This window comes from Giraffa tippelskirchi, chromosome 2 (genome assembly GCF_054371585.1).
Source record: "Giraffa tippelskirchi isolate mGirTip1 chromosome 2, T2T-mGirTip1v1.2.pri, whole genome shotgun sequence".
NCBI lineage: Eukaryota > Metazoa > Chordata > Mammalia > Artiodactyla > Giraffidae > Giraffa > Giraffa tippelskirchi.
The window spans coordinates 108854843-108879806 of NC_137276.1; the positions used below are offsets into that span (position 1 = coordinate 108854843).

General features: G+C 45.7%; 1 protein-coding gene across 7 annotated transcripts in view; it reads left to right on the forward strand.

Moving 5' to 3' along the window:
- Positions 1-24964, forward strand: part of TRAPPC10 (trafficking protein particle complex subunit 10) — a 75939-nt gene that overhangs the window by 37712 nt on the left and 13263 nt on the right. For 6 of the 7 annotated variants that reach the window (XM_081570043.1, XM_081570049.1, XM_081570048.1 and 3 more), the window contains 10 exons: positions 5661-5807; positions 6359-6473; positions 7316-7392; positions 8134-8225; positions 11302-11442; positions 11737-11849; positions 14428-14942; positions 15775-15916; positions 17364-17522; positions 18330-18559. In XM_081570043.1, coding sequence (XP_081426169.1) covers positions 5661-5807; positions 6359-6473; positions 7316-7392; positions 8134-8225; positions 11302-11442; positions 11737-11849; positions 14428-14942; positions 15775-15916; positions 17364-17522; positions 18330-18559 — 1731 coding nt within the window. The remainder of the gene's footprint in view (positions 1-5660; positions 5808-6358; positions 6474-7315; positions 7393-8133; positions 8226-11301; positions 11443-11736; positions 11850-14427; positions 14943-15774; positions 15917-17363; positions 17523-18329; positions 18560-24964) is intronic. The other variant, XM_081570044.1, reaches the window with a different exon arrangement.

Genomic DNA, 24964 nt, shown 5'->3' on the forward strand with positions numbered 1-24964 from the left:
GCACACCAGGGCTCCGGGGGCACAGTTAATGAAAACCCAGGGCACTGGCAGTAGGGGTAGTTTTCATATCATAGTCATTTCTGTTTTATGTTCCCTAAAAAACTAAATAACAGACTCAATAAGATAAACTATTTTGCTGATTTCTAAAGAAGAGATGCCTAGCCTAACTGAGCCACAAACTTGAGAATTTAGGACTTTTTATCAAATTATTTTTCTTCCTTGGACATCTAATCGAGCATATGAGAAAAAAGAACACTTTCCACCTTGAGGTGATGTTCTTGTGGCCATCTGTCACCAAGAAGGTTGAGATAATCTTCTTTGGCTATTCCACTCTAGCTGTACAGACTCCAGGGCTGAGAGGGTTGCTTCATTAATGGGACAGGCCCGCCTGTGTTTGTGGGGCCTAGAGATTTACTAACTGAGAGATTTTCTCTTGTTAGTGGATCAGGGGAAAACATGGAAGTGTATTAAGAGCCCAAGCAGTTCAGCCTTGGCACTTTCAAATTGGGGTCACTCAGGAGGGCTCTTTAGGACTTAGTGATGGTGTTCTCACTGGAGAAGGCATGTGGGGTGTCAGGCACAGAACTCCTCTCTCTACTTTCTCATCTGAGATTCTCTCTCTAGGTTGTTTTGGAAGCTGGTGGTGGTCCTTATATCTTAAGGAAGTTTTGCAGTTGGCAATAAAGCAGATAAGTTTATTCTTAGAATCTCTTTAAATTTTTATGGAAACAATGAAAATTCAAGACTCAAAATTATTTATTTTTTCTGCATATTTGATTCTGCTCTCAAAACTAGAACTCATTTCCTGTGTCTGCTAGCTTTCTTTCTGGTGATTGTTGTTGACAGTCATGTCCATGGCCAGAGGCCAGCGTAGAGCCTTGGGTTCCCCAATACAGAGCTGGGCAGAGCTACTGCTGCAGAGCCAGTCCTTGGCAGCTTGCAGGTTGGGCCAGTATGTGGTGCTCCTAGGGTTAGGTTTGGTCATTTATCCTTTTTAAGCCAAAAGCATATGTATTGCAACCATTTTGTGCATTTCTTATTGTGATGTTTCTTTTGTAGAAAATGCCTGTGTTGGCTCTTTGTGGTTTGTAAAGCAAGTCCTGGTGACTTTCTTGTTGGTGCATCAGTTGATTTGTAGTATCTTCTCTGAGAGTAGGAGACGCTGAGGTGGCCAGATGCCACCTCCGTGGTGCAGCCTGGGGTCGTCACCCCCAGCGGTGCCTGCTAAGGCTGGGGGCCAGCTCCTGGCTTGGCAGTGTGTGAATGTGGAAAGGGTACCTGCCCACACCGCTGCTGGAGTCAGGAGTAATAGCCCTAAAGTTGCATCAGGTCTGTGGGAGCTCAGATGACTCCGTCACAGAGTATCTCTTTGTTGTCTACAACATTTAACTGCCCCCCCCCAACCCGTTTACCAAAAGTCTAGTGTGTTCCCTGCATAAATTTGGAAAATACAGACAGATCTGCAGAAGAAAATGTCATTGCTTATTCTAAAGTAAGAGATTCTCTTTTTGGTCTGTGGCCTTTCTGTGCGTAGAAGGACTGTTTGGACTTTGGGATTTTTCAGCAGTGTCTGCTGTTGCGGAAGTGTGTATCCTTGTCCATCACCCTTATTCAGTGCATTCACACGTAGAATGGCTAGGTCAAGGCTGCACTTGTCTTTAATGCTTTTAGTGTACATCATCAAATTGCCTTCTAGAAAGATCGTCCCATTTTTAGTTACACTAGTAATACTCTTTTCCTGCATCTTTGGTAAGAAAAAAAGTAATATGTGTATATATTTTCATCTTTACCAGATTGGTAAGTGAAAACGATATAAGGAAGATATTTTCTAGAATGTTGTTTTATGTTTGTTACAATGACTACCCAAAGGATTTCTGTGTTAATGTGTTTTTCTTGGTACCAGCTTGTCTTTTATCAGCATAGGTTCTGATTATGTTCACAGACAGGTCTGGCCAGGAGGGAGCAGGACTCTTGAGGATCTAGAGACTGGCCAGCACCGTGCATGAGATGCCCTCACCCTGGCTGGTGTGAGCAGGGCTGTGTGTGGGAGAAGCTGCAGGCTGACCAGGATGGACAAGGCCCGCCATCCAGGCCTGCCAGCTGGCCTTGGCGTTCCTGGGTTCAGGCCCCACGGAGGACAGAGCAGAGGCTTTGCTGAGGAGCGAACCTCAGGGTCATCGAGTACTTGCTCATCGTGTGACCTTGAGCCCTGAGGGAGGACCTGAACTGTGAGAGGAGTGGGAGTGGACAGAGCAGGAGGCAACCGGGGAACGTGCTGATATCGATAAGAGCCGATGATCCTCAGGAAGAGGGAAAGAGGGTTAGAGAAGGAACTGCCCAGCACCATTCAGAAAGCAGCTGACTACCCACAGTGGTGAGGGGAGAGAGGGCCCACAGATAAGGAAGAAACGAGTCCTGCTTGACCTCAAGAAACCCACAGTTTGTGCACAGAGCCAGCTGTGTGAGTGGGCTGTCAGAGCCCAGAGCTGCTGGGCCATCAGAGCAAGCTGTTTCAGGGCAGAGTGGGTGGATGGGGGTGGAATCGAGGAGAGAGGGGCAGCTTGCGTGGGCACATGGACGCTGCCTGACGTGTCCGGGGGTGGGGGTCAAGAGGTGGTCTTGTGTGAGCTGGGTTTTAAAGTTTCATTCATTCAGCAGTTACTTGTTGAGCACCTGTTTTGTGCTAGCCAAGCACTCACTCTAGGAGCTGTGTTTTTAGCAGCGAGCACAACAGACCAACATCACCCCTCCTCACCCCATGAGCTGAGTCAGGACCCACCAGGTGGACATGGCCTGGGTGGCGGGCAGAGAGAGTGAGTTTCAGGCAGAGAACTCACTGTTGAGAAAGAACTCTCTAGGAGCTTAGTCTTGGTAGAACTTAGGGCTGAAGCAGGGTATGGAGGTGAGGCTCCAGAGGTCTTGGAAGCCAGGTTTGAAAGCGTACATCACCTTGAGAGTTGGCTTTTATTCTACAGCTAGTGGGGTAGCCACCCTTGGGTTGAAAGCTGGGGTGCTGTGAGAGGTGAGGGCAGAGAGAGGCTCCCGATTAGGAGGAGACGCGGAGAAGAGCTGGAGACTCGGCCGAGACCTGGGGAGAAACGTGAGGTCTGAGCAAAGGCACTGGGGTAGACTTTGAATAAATGGAATATAAATGGATTCAATGAATAAATGGGTCTGAGTCAACTGAATCTCATACTGTCCACAAAAATTTATTATTTGATGAAAGATAAAGCAAGAAAGCTTCTGGAAGATAATATGGGAGAGTATCTTTATGACCTTGAGATTAGCAAATGTTTCTTAAACAGGACAGAAAGACTTTGGCTAGGAGGGAAGAGTGTGGAAAACAGGCAGCCTGGAAATCAGAGCCTCTCGTCATCAATCAGCACCATGGAGGAGGGTGACAGGGCAGCTAGGAGGGGACAAAGGTCCATAGGCTGATAGGAAGGACTCTTACCAAGAGTATGGGAAGAACCCTACAAATCAGCTTAAAAGACTGACAAATCAATAGAAAGTAGGCAAATGAAGATATCCACTTGGCTAGTAAGCAGATGAAAAGGTGCTCAGTCTCATTCGTGATAGAGAAATAGAAATATAGTATAAAATAACAATGAAATCTACCTCCCGCCCCCAAGTGGCTAAAGTGGAAGGGCTTGATAAGTGTTGGTGAGAGTGGGGAGCACCTGGAGTTCTTTCCTTGACATGGAGAGTAGGAATGGGCACCCATCTTAGGAAAGCCGTTTGGCAGCATCTGCTGGAGCCAAGCCTGTGCTGCCCGTGAGCCGGTGATTTGTCCCCGCTCTGTCCAGGAGGCAGTGCAGGGATGCTCGTGGTGGCCTTAGCGTAACTGCCAGACCCTGGAAATAACCCAAATGTCCATCCTGTACAAGGGAAGCGGTTACTGCCGTCTGTGCAGACAGCAGACGGGGGTGTGGCGGCAGAAATCAACGAACTTGGAGTGGACGAGGCTGTGAACGCAGAGTCTAGCTGGAGGAGTCAGACACAAGACATGCCTGCATGTTGATTTCATGTGTACTAGTTCACGAGGAGGTGGCTTGTTGGGAGGTGTGTGGTGGGCATGGCCCCGTTGTGGTCCATATAGGACACTGGGGTTTTCTGCATTTGCATTATGTTTTAAAACATAGGTTTAGAAAAGACAAAAGAATGTCTTAAATTTTGCGCTTGGAAAATGGTCAGACAGCTCTTGCCATGACCAATAATACTGATATCAGAAAAGGAGAGAGGCTTGAAGAAAGCTAAAGAATGTTTCTGAAGAAATTAGTTTTAAAAAGTCTGTTGTTGACAAAGGAGTTTATCCAGAGGGCCCTGAAGTCTATGGAAAGGCACTCAGTGTCTTTCTCGTTAGGGTGCGTGAAGTGTCCAGATGCCGAGGGTGCCACTGGGTTCCAGGTGGACTGGCAGAGCCTTGAGCTTGCCTAGGGCAAGCCTGTGGGAGGCAGGGCTTGCTTTGTCATGTGTGACTGGCGTGGGGCACTGGGATGGGTGGCCGTCAGAGGAACTCAGCCTGCCACTGTCTGAAGATATGTGGCTTTTGTGTGAGACCCCTGTGGGCTGTTGGTACCCCTCAGCCTCGCCCCCTGTGGAGCAATGCAGTTCGACTCGGGGGAGGCATGTGCTCTGGACTCTTGTCTGGACGAGAGAGTCATACCACTTGATCACCTTATGAAAGTTGCTTCTGATCATGTCATTATTTTCTGTACTGATTTTTCATTTAAAGGATCTAAGTAGTTTGTCTCGTTTTTCAAAAGACTGGGCAGTTTAGCATGTACAGGAACGTTTAATGGCATTCTCTGGGTCTTTCCAGTTGGTGCCAGGTCCTTCTGTTTGTGCTCAGGGTGTGTTGAAGTCTTTCTTACATAAGTTGGTTTTGTCAGCTTGTGCAGCTCCTCCCCTGTCAACTGATGTGATATCACTTCTTAGTCCCCACTGTGACTAGGACCAACTGGCGGGTCTCACCAGAGCTGGGGCCCCAGCTGTGAGACACCTTATGACGTCAGTGCCCCCGAAAAGGTAGTCTGCACTGCCAGGTGTGGATGTGAAATTGCTGTCAATTGTGAGACATTCCTGTTTCAAAGACCCTGAAATGTAGAGGAAAGTCCACCTTAGAACCAATCACATACAGTAGATACTTCTGAATATCTGACAGTATAGTGTTTACTTTATCCTCAAGCAACAGGCGTCCATTTTTACAAACATAATTACACCTAAAAAATTAATAGCATTTGCCAAATACCATCAAATATCTACTTAATACTCAGATTTCTATGTTGATATATGATCTGAAATGTGTTCCAGTGGTCATCTGAGGTCTTAGCTTCCCACCTTCAGAATGTGTGCTCTTTAAACTGAGAGGTGACCAGTTTCCAAGCCTAGAGTAAGTGCTGACAGTCGGCCTTCTTGTAGGCATCTTTAATAAGCTTTTGAGTACATTGCTGAGATCACACCCCTGCCAAGGCCCTCTGTATCATTGGGAGTGTGAGCCACTGAGTGCTTTTGGGCACAAACGGCCCTTCCTCCTGTAGCTGAGCCACTGCCCTTGTCGTTATGCCCCTTTCTCTTCCCTGTGGTTGTGCAGAGTCTGGGTGGCTGCCGGGAGGGGCCTCCCCGAGCACCCTCCTCACCGCCCGCGCCTGTGCCCCCAGGTCTCCGTGCCGCCTGGCGCCCTGGACTGCTGGGTGTTCCTGAGCTGCTTGGAGGTGCTGCAGAGGATAGAAGGGTGCTGTGACCGGGCGCAGATAGACTCGAATGTTGCCCACACCGTGGGCTTATGGAGCTACGCCACGGAGAAGGTAGCTGCCGAGTGCAGAGGGGGCCTGTCTGGGCCGTGCCCCCAGAGTGGGGAAGTGCTGCACACGCGGTCCCTCTTTGGGTGGCTCTGGCTGCTTCAGGGGCATCTGGTAGCAACATGGACGTGGTGGGTCCCTGCCAGTGTCTCTGACTCCAGTAGACGTCAGACACTTGCTGTGCTCGTGCTAAAGGTGGACTTCTGCACCAGGAATGAGGGTGGTGGAGACAAAGCAGGGTGAGCGTGAAACCTGTGCAGAAATCAGATGAGGACGGTGGTCCTGTGTGGGCAGCAGGAAAGCTTGGTGGCAGTGCAGACAGAGTGGGAGACCTTGCTGGCTTGAGAAAGACCAGAGTCAGAGGCACTCCCAGGATGATCACGTAGAAGGTTTGCGTTTGAAAGGACCGTAGCAAGATGTGTTTTTATATCCAGATAAGAATCTTTTGGGTAGGAAAGCTAAATTTCTTGCATTTAGATAGATGTTAACTTTAAATTTGTTAATTCTCTACTGGTTCTTATAGCAGATTAATTGAAATTTGGGGTCTATCTCAACAGCTGAAGTCCCTGGGCTATCTGTGTGGACTTGTGTCAGAAAAGGGACCTAATTCAGAGGACCTCAATAGGACCGTGGATCTTTTGGCAGGTTTGGGAGCCGAGCGGCCTGAGACAGGTACGTTTTGAAATGTTCCCAAAAGCACCGAGAATGTGGGCTGTACTTGGCATATATAACTCAGGTTCTGGCAATATAACTACTCACCATTTGGGAAATTACACTCATTATTAGCTGACCAGATTAAGACATGGGATATTTTACCCTTTAATCACATAAAGAGATGTCAGAAATAGTTTAAAAAGTATAAGCGTTCTTAAAACTGTGTCTGAGTTTCTGGCAGGCTTACATTGAGCTGGTTAGGACTTTGTACAGCCCTCATGAAGTGTAAACGCACCAATCTCCCCCAGTTATAGGTGATTTATTTTTCTGATAAGATGGCCAGACAAGTCCTTTTATTGAGTAAATTGCTCCTAGGTGATAGAGCACTTTGAAAGGAGCATTACTGATGGTTTTAGCATAATGATAAGTGTGAGTTAGCAGGGCTGTTGCTGACTAAAGCGCACCTAGTGACCTGAGAGGACTCCTGCTGGCTCGGATCAGTTCATCAGGGAAAGTGTATGATGTGTGTGTTGCTCTGTTTCAACCTGAGACCACTTAACAGCATTCAAAAAGTAATTCAGTTCATTGTAGGATTTGTAATACATACTTGAAGACTTGTAGCCTCAGTTAAAGATAAAAGCATTGCACGAAGTGTTTAGACTATTTCGTGAGTATATTAACTGGACAAGAACGTGAGTAGTAATGTGGTTTCCGCTGACATGGGTGTGTTGGTAGTTTACGCAAGCATCAGACAAAGTCCAATACCTGTGACATTTACCTGTGACATTTGAGGCTGAACCTAAAGTCATGACTGGATGTAATGAAGATGAATAAGGACTCTTTATTTCTTTCTGTTTAAGCCAACACAGCTCAGAGTCCTTATAAGAAACTCAAAGAAGCATTGTCATCAGTAGAAGCTTTTGAAAAGCACTACTTAGTAAGTATTTCAAGTGTTCCCTGTCCACTGGTGGCAGAAAGCCTGTCTCTGTGAGACTTTGCTACATTTGTAGCATTTCGGATTGGGAGTGAGCTGGTATTTGGGACCTCCTTGCTGGCCTGTTAAATTTCCTCAGTGCCCTAGGGAGTTGTGGATGCACCTGGAGTAGTTGGTGAGTCAGTATCCACAGTGCCATAATTAGGCATAGAAGCATCCTTAGATATTTATCATTCTGTTCCCCATGGGATTGCTTATTCAGTAGAGCAGAAATTGTAAGAAAGGCTAGTGAATGATTTTCTGTATACAGAGGAACAGTTTGAACTTGAACGGGGCTTATTGTACTTGATTTTAAAGGACTTCAATTTGGGCAGTCTTAGTTCAGTGGACCACCTGTGTTCCCAAGTCATGGTTAATTGAAGAGCATCTGACAGTTGTCTCTGTTACTCGAAGAGTGAAAAAACACTAAAAATGTTACCTGCATGTGGAAAATGCACTGAAAAAAATTATTTTATGTCTGCTGAGTTCATGTTTCTTTCCTTATAATGCTTCATAGTTTATATACAAGTTGATGACTTTGTATAAATCACTGTTTCATAAAAACTCAAATAACAAAAAGATCCTGAGTAAAAAATTGTTATATTAATAAGGAAGTCTTTTGCTTCAGCTTTGGGTAAATGAATGTTGGGTCTGTATAGCATTAAACTTCAAGTATAGAGTTACTCGGTCTTTGCTTTTCCACAGGACTTGTCCCATGCCACCATCGAAATGTTCACAAGTATTGGGAGGATTCGATCTGCTAAGCTTGTTGGAAAGGATCTGGCAGAGTTTTACATGTAATTGATTTTGAACTTTTCTCTGAATTTCAGACATCTCCCATGTGTAGTAAGAGGTTTGTTATGTAGGAGTTAATATGAATTGTACCTAACTTTGTAGAATGAAAATGTAAACTGTTAACCAACCATCATCATTTTTCAGAAGATTCCTTCTGAATACCAGAGTTTAGTTTATTAACCATAGTAATTGTTACTGATCTTGTGTTCCTTTAATTAATTTAGTGAACTTTTACATAAGTGTTACACGTATGTAGATAGTGTATGCCCTGTTGTATGCAGTTATGGTGTGTGTTCTACATCATTTTCTCTGGTTGCTCGTAAGTGTCCCCTTGAGGTCAGTGACGTGGAGTACGTGCGTGTGTCACCTCCATGAGAGAGGGCTGAGCTGTGAGTGCCTGAGAGCCGGAGTGTACAGAAACGGTGAATGTTTCTCATCTGGCTCCAGCTTCAGAGTTGGATTCCAGAGAAAAGACTCAAAACATGGTATATTTCATATGTACTTGGTAAATAGCCTATCAAAGAGAAGAACCCTGGCTGGCAATGCAGCTGCTAATTCAAAGCACTGGAAAAGATACAAGTTATAAGGGGAAAGATGGTTGTTTTCTCAAAAGAAATATGTGTTTGAAGTGGTATCTGGATAAATACAGTTTGTAATTTTATTAGATGAAACAGGAAAGAATAATTTATTGTAACTGGTTGAGTAGGCAGGGAACGGATTAGTAGATCATCTAAGTGAACATCCTGATGTTTTAGGTGTGGTTGGAGCAGCCAGCAGTCACAGAGCTGAGGTGGGGTCTCTTGAGTCTCCATCTGGTGTACTGAGGAATGAGTTATTATTGGTTAGTGAAACAGAGAATCCACGTCCTCAGATGCTGTGAGCTCAGCCCCCTGAGGCTGGCACTGCGGTGGGGTGACGCTGGCCTGCTAACGGGAGACTTGGGTCCTGGTTCTGGTGTGACCATGGACTACCCAGGTGACCCTCGGCCTGCGTCTCTGGCGGCTGGCTGGCAGTGGTCTCCCATCCCTCACTATAGTGTACGAATCATTGGCTGGAGATACTAACTGAAGAAGTATGGAAATTTCTGGCCCCTTTAAATGACAGGATGAGAGAGGACCAGAAAAGTCTAGAAAAACGGGCACATGTAATTTGATAGGCTTGAAATTGAAAATTTGGGAACTTTCACTGTTTCAGAGTAATGTCCTGAGGACTAGATGTTTTCCCAAGATGCCAGGAGAGCAGATGCTTGTTTATTGTTGGCCTTTAACCTGCAAGATCAGCAGTCCCAAGCCCTCTGGGAAAGGCCAGGGCATCCATGTTGTCACTGAAGCTTGGGCAAGCTTCATTAATCGTATTTTAAACTTTGTTTTATCCTGAATATCTTGAAGGTTTAAATTGGGCCTAGGAAGATGTTCTTTTATGTGATGTGTGTTGCTATTTAAATCCATCATCAGTTCAGTTCAGTTCAGTCGCTCAGTCGTGTCTGACTCTTTGCGACCCCATGAATCGCAGCACACCAGGCCTCCCTGTCCATCACCCAGCTCCCGGAGTCTACCCAAACCCATGTCCATCGAGTCGGTGATGCCATCCAGCCATCTCATCCTCTGTCATCCCCTTCTCCTCGTGCCCCCAATCCTTCCCAGCATTAGGTCTTTTCCAGTGAGTCAGCTCTTCGCATCAGGTGGCCAAAGTATTGGAGTTTCAGCTTCAACATTAGTCCTTCCAATGAACACCCAGGACTGATCTCCTTTAGGATGGACTGGTTGGATCTTCTTGCAGTCCAAGGGACTCTCAAGAGTCTTCTCCAACACCACAGTTCAAAAGCATCAATTCTGCGGTGCTCAGCTTTCTTCACCGTCCAACTCTCACATCCATATATGACTACTGGAAAAACCATAGCCTTAACTAGATGGACTTTTGTTGGCAAAGTAATGTCTCTGCTTTTTAATATGCTGACTAGGTTGGTCATAACCTTCCTTCCAAAGAGTAAGCGTCTTTTAATTTCATGGCTGCAATCACCATCTGCAGTGATTTTGGAGCCCCCAAAAATAAAGTCTGACACTGTTTCCCCATCTATTTGCCATGAAGTGATGGGACCAGATGCCATGATCTTAGTTTTCTGAATGTTGAGCTTTAAGCCAACTTTTTCACTCTCCACTTTCACTTTCATCAAGATGCTCTTTAGTCCTTCGCTTTCTGTCATAAGGGTGGTGTCATCCGCATATCTGAGGTTATTGATATTTCTCCTGGCAATCGTGATTCCAGTTTGTGTTTCTTCCAGCCCAGCGTTTCTCATGATGTACTCTGCATATAAATTAAATGAGCAGGGTGACAATATACAGCCTTGACGTACTCCTTTTCCTATTTGGAACCAGTGTGTTGTTCCATGTCCAGTTCTAACTGTTGCTTCCTGACCTGCATACAGGTTTCTCAAGAGACAGGTCAGATGGTCTGGTATTCCCATCTCTTTGAGAATTTTCCACAGGTTATTGTGATCCACACAGTCAGAGGCTTTGGCATAGTCAATAAATCCATCATAGTTCTCTGTAAATCTCTGAAACCTGCTCGGTGCATTGGCCTGAGTTTTGGAGTTGGCCCAAGCTCCCATTGGTTGGTCCATGGAAACCACTCTGTTTTGGTCTTATTCAGGAGCTAGGGTGGCTCCAAGCCCAGGTTTCTAGCTTCCTCTGTACCTGCTTCTGTGCCGGTGGGCAGATCCTTCCCCTTCCTTCACACTTGGTGGCCTCACAGCAGCCTGAAGTCATAAGTGATGCCCTCACACTCTTATCCAGAGACTGAGCTCTGAAGGCCCTGCAGCTAGTGTAGGATGCTGGACAAACAGCGTGTGTGGGGTTGCCAGCCTGGCACGTTTCTCGTGTCCAGTTATGTGTTCCTGATTTTGTGTTCTTTCTCACCTCGGGGGTTGGGCGGGGGGCAGTGGTCAGAGGAGGACTCTGTGGATGGCACCAGTGTCTTGGTGTCACCGAGATCACCAAGGGTGGGGAGCAAGCCATGAAAGGTCTGAGTTTGTTGATTATCATGACCCATCATGAAAGCTTCTGTTTGTTGACTTGTAAGGAGGAAGAAGTCACCTCAGAAGGCAGAGATGTATCTTCAAGGAGCCTTGAAAAATTACCTGGCTGAGGGCTGGGCGCTGCCAATCACACACACAAGGAAGCAGCTTGCCGAATGTCAGAAACGCCTTGGACAGATTGAGAAGTATCCTTTAAGTCGAGTACATTCACGAAATAGGAAAATTGCTGTCTGTCTGTATAGCAGCAGTGCCCACAGTCGCATGCCCATAGGTGCCTGGTAATTAGGAGAGGGAAGCCTGCCTTGACATGTGCCCCTGTTGGGTAGAAGCTGGTCAGGTGTCTGCCTGCCTGACTTGTGTGTGAGTTCCCAGGACCCTGGAGGAAGGGGCACACCTGCTGGCTGCACCCCCGGGACTGGGGGCTGTGTGTGCGGCGCCCCACCACGTGGTCCTCTCCGGCCCCTTGACTCTGCACTCAGCTACCTTCAGACCAGCAGCCTCCTGGCCAGTGACCAGCACCTGACTACGGACGAGCGGGAGTACTTCTGCAGAGAGATCCTCAGCTTCTCCAGCCAGCAGATGGACAGCCCAGGTAAGACTCATTTCTGCAACTTTGTTACAGGAACATCCCTGGTGGTCCAGGGGTTCAGACTTCACCTTCCAGCGCAGGGGCTTTGGGTTCAGTCTTGATATGGGAAGTGAGATCTCACATGCCACTTGGCCAGAAAACCCAAAAACAGAAGCAATGTTGTAACAAATTCAGTAAAGGTTTAAAAAAACTTAATTATGAAAAATGTCAAATACCCTAGAAAAGCAAGAAGAATAACACTGTATATAATAGGTGATGTATACTGACCACCTAGATTCCGCAATTGCTAACATTTTGCTGTGTAGCACCCATGTGTCTATATCTTCCTACTTTTTTCTTTTTGGTGAACTTCAGAGCCACTCCAGACCACAAGGACCACTCCACCTTGGGACAGTGTAGCATCTTCTGAAAGCAAGAGTGGTCCCCTAAACTCCCTGCCCACAGAAGGACAGTGTTCTGGCTCGGGCTTCCAACTTAGTTAGCCCTCTTCAGGTCTACCTCATTGTCTCACACAGTGAATCACTGGCCTGTACTAGTCCAATCAGGGATCACATACTGCATTTGATTGTTACATCTCAATTCTCCTTTACCATCTTCCCATCTTTTTTTTCCAGACACCGACCTTTTAAAATATAACAGTTTTATTGAGATGGAATTCACGTATCATGTCAGCCCCCATTTGCAGTGTGTAGCCTAGTGGTTTTTAGTCTAGTCACAGGTATGTGCGGCCGTCACCACCGTCAAGTTTAGAACACTTCTACCCCTCAAAAGCAGCCCGCCCCATACTCACTTCCTCCCAGCCTTCTCCCACCCCCACCTTCTCTCACACCCCCCGCCCCGCCAAGTTCCTGGGAGTCGCTAGCCTGCCTTCTGTCTCTGAGGATACGTGTTACGGGTATTTCACATAAATGGAGTCATACAGTGTGTGGTTGTTTGTGACCAGCTTATTTCACACAGCACATTTTCAGGATTCGCCTGTGTTGTAGCATGTGTCAGCATTTCATTCTCTTTCATGGCTGAATAATATTTCATTGGATGGATGGACCACACTCATCCCCTCAGCAGGTGTGGGTTGTAAGACACTGACTTTTGAAAGTCATCGAGCCAGGTATCTCGGAGACCATCTCACCTTCTGAAATTTGTTGTTTCCTTGTGGGTGTGTCCAACAGGACAGCAGATCGGAAAGACTTTGATTCTGAGTGTTTTAGCAAATATACTTTATACATATCGTTGTGTGGTAAGATTAGGTTTATGGTAATATTTAGCTTCTCACATTCAGTTTCAAGATGAGGGTTTATTTTAAAGAGTCACTGTCTCCTTCAGCTCGGTGGCCATAACAAAATGCCACAGACTGAGTGAGTGCCTTCTCGAGGCTGACTGCCAAGGGCCACATGCCCTCAGGGCTGGTTGCTCATGAGGCCTCCTCTCTTCCTGACTTGTCCTTTCATGACCAGGGGTGCAGGAGGGGAGAGGAGACAGGAGAGAGATGGATAGATTCAGAGACAGAGAGGGCTCTCTGGTGCATCCTTCTGTAAGGGCATGACTGTCCCTGACCTCACCTAACCCTAATTAACTTCCCCTGGGGAGCCACTTCCAGTCACCATCGGTCTGCGATGTAGGGCTTCAGCCGGAGAGCTAGGGGGATCACATGCTGTCCACAGCCATTGCTGAGTGCTGGGAAGTCAGTGTGTCCAGAGGTCTTGGCCTCCGGTTGATGTGGTCCTTGGCTGCTGGGTACACGTCCCTCACATGCAGCCATCTGGAGGGGTTTTTGGGGCCAGTGTGGCATTGGTCTGTGCGTTAGGTTCTTCAGTGTGCCCAGACTGGCATCATAGGGCTGTGTGCCACGTCTACTCTGTGTGAGACCGTGGACTTCCACTTTTCCACCATTCCATGGCCTCTCCATGAAGAAACTCTGCTGTGGTTGTCCCTGTTTTCTTGTGATTTTACACCATCGATCTCAGCACAGCCTTCAGTTACTGGGTGTTTATAAACACCTCCTGGTCAGTCCAGCGGCCTGGTGGCTTCTCTCAACACAGTGCTGGTGGAGGGTGCAGTGGATTTGCCCCTTTGGTGACCGAGGGCTGGGACTCGCTGCCCTCCCGACTCCCCGCATCATTGGCTGAGCTCCCAGGGTGGCACACCCCTGGGCTTGTTTATTTCCAGATGTAGGGGGACTCAGGCGTCTTCACTAGAGAACTTTGTGTGGGTGGGAGGGTGGTGGACTTCCTGAAACAGCTCTAGGACTTGGACTTTACAGATCTCATTTTGAAATTGAGGAGTTAGTTAACCTGTATTTCTCTTGGGTTTGCCAAAACGGGAGTTAGAGACCTTAAATTTCTTCAGGTTTTATGATTTCCAGGAGGTATCTGGGCATGTGCTCCTGTTCTGCTTCTTACAAAGTAACTGCTTTTGACAGAGTAACTACTTTTGGTGTATGAAGATGGCATGGGGTGGGGAGGGTCTAAACTGTCTCTGTCACATGTCACTGCTTCTGGCCACATGACAGTGACTGTGTTCTGCTGTCTCTGAGCCCCTGACAGTGTGACTGGGGAGTGAAATGCGTACTGTGCGTCCACAGGTCACAGGGTCGCCCTCCCTATGCACTCCTTCGCACAGCTGCGCGATCTCCGCTTCACCCCTGCCAATGCCGTGGTTCATGTGGGTGGCGTCCTGTCTGTGGAGATAACCATGTGCAGTCAGATGCCTGTGCCCATCCACATGGAGCAGATCGCCATCCACGTCCACTTCAGCATTGAGAAGAACAATTACCGGAAGACCGCCGAGTGGCTCACCAAGCACAAGACGGCCAACGGGGTTGTTAACTTCCCGGCAGAGGCCTCACCCTTTCCCACATCCCAGAGCAGCCTCCCTGCGCTGGAGCTGTATGAGATGTTTGAGAGGAGTCCTTCCGACAACTCCTTGAACACCACAGGGATCATATGCAAGAACGTCCACATGCTCCTGCGGAGGCAGGAGAACGGCACGTCCCTGGAGGCGTCCTCGGGCCTGGCTCTGGAGGACGGGGCCCACGTGCTGAGGTGTGCTGGCGTGACCCTGCAGCCGGGGCCCAACACCATCGTGTTCAGGACACAGGTATGTGCCGTGCAGGAGCTGGCTTTGGGGCGGTCAGAACGCTGGCGCTTGCAAGCACCGTCTGGAGAAGCTGAGCGTCCAGTGGTGGCCTCTGCTCCATTAGCCTGGCTCTGGTTTATCCTTACGGAAAAATAGACTGGTGTTTTGAAAAAATCTTCTATACTTGCATAGCTGTAAGGCAGTCGATAAGTTGTGCATAAAGTTCTTAACGTAAATAATTATTTACATTCTCACTGGATTTAGACTTTTTCTGTTTGTATTAAAATACATCCTCATTTATTAAAATGAGGATGTTTCAAAGAGGCAGCACTTTCACGTGAAACTTTCTTTTCCTTTTGTGGCCACTCAGATGGATGTCAGAACAGTCAGTCTCTTCTGCCCGCTTGATACAGATTCCCCCCCACCGCCCCCAGCCCCAGCACAGTGTGTTCTGTTTGTTCCTCTGAGCCTGCACAGAGGCTAGGTGGGTGGAAAGTACTGCTATTCGCCACGTGTGTTTTCAGTCTAGTCTTGGAGCAGGTCTTAAATTTCATGCTCCATGTCTCCATTGAATACCTTTTCCAGAAGAGAATGCCACAGATAAAGCTTGTTAAATTGAGAAAGCACTGTTAGAAGCGTCAAGTCAAACTTAAGCATCAGTTGCTCACCCAGACCTCAACTAAGAGATTCTGAGGGATCTTTTGAAGAGCCCAAGTATAGACGTGTTAGCACAGAGAAGCAGGATAAAGAGGGTGAGAACAGCGGTCCCTTCAGAGGCTATGGCTCAGCCTTCCCTTGAGAAGCTCGTTGTCACAAGTGGGGACGACTGTGCCAACACTTGTCTTACCCGTAGGCCAGGGAGCCGGGAACGTACACGCTGCGGCAGTTGTGTGCCTCGCTGGGCCCGGTGTGGTTTGTGCTTCCTCACATCTACCCGCTGGTGCAGTACGACGTGTACTCACAGGAGCCGCAGCTGCTTGTGGAACCACTGGCTGGTGAGGGGGCCTGGGGTGGGTGGGGTGCTGTGCAGAGGTCTGAGGGCCCAGGGTGGGTGGGGCGGGGGACCCTGTGCAGATGTCTGAGGGCCCGAAGCAGGCAGGGTCCTCCGTGACCATGTTCTCTCTAGGTGACACTGTGGGGAGCATCGTGGAGGTTTTGCCTGGGAACTGTGGCTCTTTTGTTCATCTCAGTATTTGCTTCTCTGTAATTGCTACTTCCATGTTTACTAAACATTCTGTATCTGAAAATACAAAAAATAAGAGAAAAGTTGGCTAAATCAGCTGATGTCTGCTGCAGAGAATTTAATCAGTAAATATTACAGTTTCCTGCTTAGAATTCCAAAGGCTAAATGCTAGATTTAGTTGTGATCTATGCAGTGATCAAAAGTCTTTTCCATTGAAAGTGTTGACTAACCTTGACCCCTGGCACGGCATTTGAGAATTCAGTGCTGCTGTACTTTCTGTTAAGTTCTCAAATTAGGAGGACTTGGTACAAATGAATTATTGAAGACGACATGGCACTTCAATGAAACACTAACGATTAAGTGTCTCAGTTAATGGCTGGGAACAGTGTATTTATTTGCTTGTTTCTTCCATTTGTGGAAAAAAAATTAAGGAGAGCTTTTTCGCTATTTAATCTCTCCAAACTCCTCATTTTTACACTTTTAAACTGCTCCCTTGACTTCCTGGAAAGGCCCTCAGATGTGGAGCACAGAGTCTCACGCATGATTCTTCATCAGAGAACCTTCTGTGAGAAAGGCTGGGTCGTGAGGCTGGGAGGTGCTGGCTCGTGCCTCCACCCTCCTCTGGGCCCTCACTCCCTTACCACCTCTCACCTCCCCCTCCCCGTTTCTTGTCAGCTGTTCCTCCTCCTTGTGTCTTGTCTCTTGTCTCTTGCTTCTTCCTTCGACCTTCCCTGGAGCCAGTTCTCAGAAACCTCAGCCCATTCCCTCCCCTCCCTTTCCATCCAGGAGAAAATGTAGCTGTATCTTCTGCCAAGCTGCTTCTGAACCAAAGATCTGGAAGACGCCTGACCTGAAAAAGCCAGAGGAAAATCTGAATAGTAGCAGCACATGCGATTTCATTAGTTTTTTTCTTTAGTGTCATTGTTACCTGATTCTCTCTTAGTAACTGACAAGCAGGTACATTTTGAGACCCTCATAGACATGGTTACCACCATGACCCCTAGCTTTCTGAACCGAGGTGGTGATGAGGTCCCCCAGGCTCACAGATTTTCTTATTCCAGGCGAGGGCCCCTGAGCTCTGCTGTCCGTGTAATTGAGATGAAAAGAGGGTGGATGGATGGACGCTGAGTGAATGGATGGAGTATTTAGAGTGAACAGATCTTTTCTAGTAGAGAAAACACACTCTTCTAACTTACAGTAGCCTTTCCATTGGTCCTCTTGGTTGATAGCAAGGCTAATTGCCATCTTTTTCCCTTTAGATAGCCTTTTGGCTGGTATTCCTCAGAAGGTCAAGTTCACTGTCACTACTGGCCATTATACAGTAAAAAATGGGGACAGCCTCCAGCTCAGCAACATAGACGCTATGCTTATCCTGTGTCCTGAGGAGAACAGAGCCGTGATCTATTCTAACACAAGAGGTAAGGGGCACTCACTGGTGAAGGTGGGCCTTTGGCCTTGTTGCGGACCATCAGGCTCTAAGGCACTGTCATCCATGCATCCCCAGGTGGCATCCAAGGACCTGTCTCCTTGCAGCTCTCTCCTGGCAGCGTTCTGCCTGTAGGTGGACAGTAACCCTGCCCCTAGACGTGGCGTGACATTTGAGGGGATAGACATAGAACTGTGCAGTGCTCTGCGGCCAGGCCGTGTGGACCTTGCTGCGGTCTGTGATGCGGCATTACCGCCTGGCTCGTGCTCCCTGGTGATGCCTTGGTGGCCTTCAGCCTCCTTCCACCCTCCTCAACTTTCCTCTGCAAAAAGCAAAAGCAAATCAACCTTTGAAGGCACTGGTTGGAAGCCCTAAAAAAAATCCGATCTCCCGCAGTCCCCAGCCTTGAGGTTGGAGATGGAAGAATTCAGCACTCTTCCTGAGTGGGGGTTGATCTGGTGGTGGGATGGGGTGGGGCCACATCACACTGAGACACAGGCCATCTCAGGTGGGCTGTGAGGAAGTGTCTCTTTTCTGTCTTCAGACTGAGTACAGTGACAGTTCTCTGAGCCCAGCTCGACCAGACAGCTCTCATGCAGTGCTGCTTTGTCTCAGGGGATTTTGTTCCTGATTTTCCTGTCTTCCTCCCTCTGTAATCCTTCCTGGTTATACCCTTGCACGTGTGTACGCACAGCAGGAGCTGGACTGGAACTTCACTTCGGGGCCCGTCATCTACGAGAGGAGAAAGGAGCAAGGAAACGGAGGCACTGTGTTAAAGGTGACTTTTTCTCTTTCCTAGAAAAGGTTTCTGACGCGCTGCTCCGGGTTCAGTCGTCCGACAAGGTCACAAGCATCAGTCTGCCAGCTGCACCCACATACCACCTTATCGAATTTGAACTGGAAGTTCTCTCTTTACCTTCAGCTCCAGCAGCAGGAGGGGAGAGCACCCTGCTAGGGGTGACAAAGCCCCATGGGAAGCAAAAGGACACGCAGAAGACTGGCCACTGTATGGCTACCACAGACCACAAAGTAAGGAGGGGCTGGAGCTGTGCAGCCTACGGGGGCAGCTTCTGCCTGTCCTCCTTGATTTGAAGACAGCACATTCGAAATAACTTCTGTTGAGGGGGCAGATTTCCCAGTTCCTAACACCAGAGGTTCTGGTTGGGTTTAGCGTTTATATCTGTGAATCACCCCTCCTTAGATAAGGGGTACATCTTGCAAAGACAGAGACAAACAGGCTGTTAACTTCTCTGTCCCACCTCGAGGAAGGACAGTTGACTGTAAGAGATACAGGTTTTGTTTAGAAGGCAATAGGTTTGCCTCGGTGGTCCGTTTGTCCTGGTGATTAGGCTAGATGAAATTCTCTGTCTTGGTGTGGTTCATTTTTTGTTCCCTGAAACATCACATCGTACTTAGCAAGGAAGATGTGCTATCATTCTATCCTTTGATACAGGTATTTATTGATAGTTATTTGAGAGATTCATAACTTTAGTCCTGAGTCCACAGCCCCACAGCTCACAGAACCTGCACTAGTATCACGCTTACTCGGATTTTGTCCATGTCTCGTAACACAGATATCCATTCTGAGGGCTTTTGAACAACCCAAGGGTTGAAGTGTGTACTTGTGGTCCCATGGGACTGTCTTTTTGGCATACTTTTTAAAAGCTGCTGCCTGAGGGTCTAGCTTCTAAACAGCCTGAATGTAGTTGCTGAGATCCTCCCTTTTGGGACAGCGACAGGTCTTGGCACATCCTCAGCTTCTGGAGCCATTGAAAATATAATAGGCTGCTTGGGCAAGCACAGAGACAACCAAGAGCTGGGGCAGAGTGGAATGTTTATCTCCTACATGAGGCCTCTCTGTCAAGACTGGGAGAGGTGGTTGCTTCATCCGCTGTGTAGAAACTGACGCACAGTCAAGCAAAAAGAAGGAGCGGAGGAGTGTGTTCAGATGAAAGAGCAAGATTGCATCTCAGCAAAGCCCTAGTGAAACAGAGATAGGTCATTGATCTGATGAAGGATTCAAAGTGACGATCATAAAGATGCCCATTGAGCTGGGAGAGAAATGGAGGAAAACAGCAAGAACTTTAATAAAGAGAGAGAAGACATGAGAAGGTACCAAATACAAGTCTCAGAGCTGAAGGGTACAATAGATGACCTGAAAAATACACTAGAGGGGTTCAGCAGCAGACTAGATGCCAGAAGGGAGTGGCACAATATATTAAAATGCTGGGGGGGATAAAAAAACTTCCAACCAAGAATATGTGGCAAAGTTGCTATTCAGAATTGAAGGAAAGACAGCGTTTTCCAGACAAATAAAAATTAAAGGAGTTTATCACCACTAAATTGGCCATCTAAGAAACATTAAAGAAATTTCTTTAAGATGAAAAGATACTGTTAATTATAGTAACAGAAACACAATGGAAAGGCAATGGATTTGATAAAGGTAATGGATCAGTCACTTACAAAGCTAGTATGAAGGGTTTTTTAAAAAGTGAAAATAGCTATGATTACAATTATTAGTTAAGAGGGATGGATACACAAGATAAAAATATGTAAAATATCTCAAAAGCAAATGTTGGAGGAGAGAGTTAAAATGTTGAATTTTAGAATGAGACCAAACTTAAGTTGTTAATCAACTTAAAATAGACTATTATAAATATAAGTTGTTATATATAAGCCTCATGATAATCACAAAGCAAAAACCTATAGTAAGTATACAAGAGATAAAGGAATATAAACATACCACTAAAGAAAGGCATCAAACCACAAAGGAAGCAAGAAGAGAAGAAGATAGGAACAAAGACAAACTTTAAAAGCAGCCAGAAAAGAATTAACAAAATGACAGTAAGTATACACCTGTCATAGAGAAGGCAATGGCACCCCACTCCTGGGGTGGAAAATCCCATGGACTGAGGAGCCTGGTGGGCTGCAGTCCATGGGGTCGCTACGAGTTGAACATGACTGAGTGACTTCACTTTCACTTTTCACTTGCATGCATTGGCGAAGGAAATGGCAACCCACGCTAGTATTCTTGCCTGGATAATCCCAGGGACGAGGGAGCCTGGTGGGCTGCCATCTATGGGGTTGCACAGAGTCAGACACAACTGAAGCGACTTAGCAGCAGCAGCAGCAGCATACACCTATCAATAATTACTTTAAATATAAATGGACTAAGTTCTCCGTTTAGAAGACAAAGTAGCTGTATGAATTAAAAAACCAAGATCTGTGACTTCCCTGGCAGTTCAGTGGCTAGGGCTCTGCGCTCCCAATGCAGGGGGCCCGGGTTCGATCCCTGGTCAGGCAACTAGATCCCACATGCCACAACTAAGAGTTCCTGCACTGCAAATAAAAATCCCAAGTACCACAGTGAAGACCCCACACAGCCAAATAAACAATAAATAAATAAAAATAGATATTTTTTTAAAAAAAGGACCCGTCTTTAAGTTGCCTACAAGAGACTCACTTCAGATGTAAGGACACACAAACTGAGAGTAAAGGGATGGAAAAAGCTATTCCATGCAAATGAAAAGGAGTAGCTACACTTATATCAGACAGAGTAGACTTTAAGACTGTTAATAAGAGACAGGGCAGGGTGTTAGGTAATGATAAAGGGATCAGTCCATTAGGAAGATATCATTTGTAAGTATTTATGCACCCAGCATAGGAGCACCTAAAATATAAAGCAAATATTAACATTTAAACAAAGAAATAGCAATATAGTAATAGTAGGGGGCTTTAATACTCCACTTATATAAATGGATAGATCCCCCAGACAGAAAATGAATAAGGACATGTTGGCCTTAACCATGTTAGACTAGATGGATTTAACAGACATTTACAGAATATACCATCAAGAAACAACAAAATACACATTCTTCTGAATTACACATGAAGTATTTTCCAAGATAGAGTATATGTTGGACTGCAACACAAGTCATAGTAAACTTAATTGGATGGAAATGATATCAAGCATCTTTTCTAACCATAGTGGTATAAAACTGGAAATTAATTACATGAAGACAACTGCAAAATGCACATATATCTAGAGATTAAACAACGTGCTATTGAACAGCCAGTGGGCAAAGAAGAAACCAAAAGAGAAATAAAACCCTACCGTGAGACAAATGCACATGGAGATGTAACATATCAGAATTTCTGGGATGCATTGTAAACAGTTCTGAGAGGGAAAGTCATAGCAATACATGCTTTCCTCAAGAAATAAAGTCTCAAACAACTTGAGACCTCAGGGAACTAGAAAAAGAAGAGCAAAGCCCAGATTTAATAGAAGGAAGGAAATTATAGATGATCAGAGGAGAAACAAATGAAATAGAAACTAAAAAGACAATAGAAAAGATCAGTGAAACTTAAGAGCTGGTTCTCTGACAAGATAAAATTGACCAGCCTTTAGCCAGACTCACCAAGAACAAAAGAGAGAACTCAAAATCAGAAAGGAAAGAGATGTTACAGCTAACCTCACAGAATTACAGTGTCATAAGAGACTACTATGAATGCAGAGTTCCAAAGAATAGCAAGGAGAGATAAGAAAGCCTTCCTCATGATCAGTGCAAAGAAATAGAGGAAAACAATAGAGTGGGAAAGACTAGAGATCTGTTCAAGAAAATTGGAGATACCAAGGGAACATTTCATGCCAAGATGGGCACAATGAAGGACAGAAATGGTATGGATCTAACAGAAGCAGAAGATATTAAGAAAGGGTGGCAAGAATACGTAGAAGAACTGTACAAAAAAGATCTTCATGACCAAGATAACCACCCAGATGATGTGATCACTCACCTAGAACCAGACATCCTGGAACAGAAAATCAAGTGGATCTTAGGAAGCATCACTATGAACAAAGCTAGCGGAGGTGATGGAATTCCAGTTGAGCTATTTCAAATCCTAAAAGATGATGGTGTGAAAGTGCTGCACTCAATACGCCAGCAAATTTGGAAAACTCAGCAGTGGCCACAGGACTGGAGAAGGTCAGTTTTCTTTCTAATTCCAAAGGAAGACAGTGCCAAAGAATGTTCAAACTACTGCACAATTGCACTCATCTCACAGGCTAGCAAAGTAATGCTCAAAATTCTCCAAGCTAGGCTTTAACAGTACGTGAACTGAGAACTTCCAGATGTTCAAGCTGGATTTAGAAAAGGCAGAGGAACCAGAGATCAAATTGCCAACATCCATTGGATCATAGAAAAAGCAAGAGAATTCCAGAAAAAACATCTGCTTCATTGACTACGCTAAATAACGCCTTTGACTGTGTGGATCACAACAAACTGTGGAAAATTCTTCAAGAGATGGGAATACCAGACCACCTTATCTGCCTCCTGAGAAGTTTGTACGCAGGTCAAGAAGCAAGAGTTAGAACTGGACATGAAACAACGGACTGGTTCCAAATTGAGAAAGAAGTACTACAAGGCTGTATATTGTCACCCCGCTTATTTGACTTCTATGCAGAGTACATCATGCAAAATGCCAAGCTGGATGAAGCACAAGTTGGAATCAAGATTGCTGGGGGAAATATCAATAACCTCAGATATGCAGATGACCCCACCTTTATGGCAGAAAGTGAAGAGGAACTAAAGAGCCTCTTGATGAAAGTGAAAGAGGAGAGTGAAAAAGCTGGCTGAAAACTCAACATTCAAAAAACTAAGATCATGGCATCTGGTCCCGTCACTTCATGGCAAATAGATGGGGAAACAGTGGAAACAGTGAGAGACTTGATTTCCTTGGGCTCCAAAATCACTGCAGATGGTGACTGCAGCCATGAAATTAAAAGATGCTTGCTTCTTGGAAGCAAAGCTATGACAAACCTAGACAGCATATTAAAAAGCAGAGACATTACCGACAAAAGTCTGTATATTCAAAGCTATGGTTTTTCCAGTAGTCATGAACTAAGAACTTCCAGATGTTCAAAGTGGATTTAGAAAAGGCAGAGGAACCAGAGATCAAAATTTCAGCATCTGTTGGATCATACAACCTACCAAGACTGAATCATGACGAAATAGAAAAACTGAATGGACTGATTACTAATAAGGAAATTGAATCAGAAATCAGAAAACCCCTCAACTAACAAAAGTCCAAGGCCAGATGGCTTTACTGGTGATTCTACTAAACATTCAAAGAATTAGTACCAGTCCTCTCAACCCCTTCCCAGAAATAGAAGAGGAGAGAACTCTTCCAAACTCATTTTATGTGGCCAACGTTACCCAGATACCAAAACCAGGTAAGGACACCACAAGAGAAGAAAATTACAGACCAATCTCTCTGATGAACATAGGTAAAAAAATCCTGCACCAAATACTAGCAAACCAAATTCAACATATATTGTGCACCATGATCAAATGGGATTATATGATCTTGTTGATAGATACAGAAAGGCTTATCAAAATTCAACATCCATTTATGATAAAAATTCTCAACAAAGTCAGAATAGAGGGAATGTACCTCAATAAAGGCCGTATATGATGGCCCCACAGCCAATATCATACTCAATGAAAAGCTGAAAGCTCTTCTTCTGAGATCAGGAAAAAGACAAGGACACTCGCCACTTTTACTTAACATAGTATTGGAAATCTTAGAGCAATTAGGCATGAAAAATAAAAGCATCCCTGTTGGAAAGGAAGAAATAAAACTCACTATTTGAAGATGACATGATATATATAGAAAAATCTCAAGATTCCAACAAAAAACTATTGTTTGCTTAGTCTCAATTGTGTCCAACTCTTTATGACCCCATAGACTGTAGCCTGCCAGGCTTCTCTGTCCATGGAGATTCTCCAGGCAAGAATACTGAAGTGGGTTGCCATGCCCTCCTCCAGGGGATCTTCCCAACCCCGGGATCAAACCCAGGTCTCCTGCATTGCGGGCAGATTCTTTACCATCTGAGCCACCAGGAAAGCCCAGGAATACTGGCGTGGGTAGCCTAACCCTTCTCCAGGGGGTCTTCCTGACCCAGAAATCAAACTGGGGTCTCCTGCATTGCAGGTGGGTTCTTTACCAGCTGAGCTACCAGGAAGCACCTTTTTATATATAGAAAAATCTAAAGATTCCAACAAAAAACTATTAGAACTAGTAAACAAATTTCATGAAGTTGCAGGATACAAAATCAATATGCAGAAATCTGTTGCATTTCTTTACACTAATAATGAGCTGTCAGAGACATTAAGAAAATCCTGTTTTCAATTGCATCAAACAATAAAACACCTAGGAATAAATTTAACCAAGAAGGTAAGAGACTTGTATATTGAAACTGAAAAGACATTAATGAAAGAAATGGAAGAAGACAAATAAATGGAAAGATACCACGTGCTTGTGTGTTGGAAGAATTACTACTGTTCATGTGTCCATACTACCCAAGGTGATGTGCAGATTCAGTACAGCCTTTTTCAAAATTACCATGGCATTTTTCACAGAAATAGAAGAAATAAT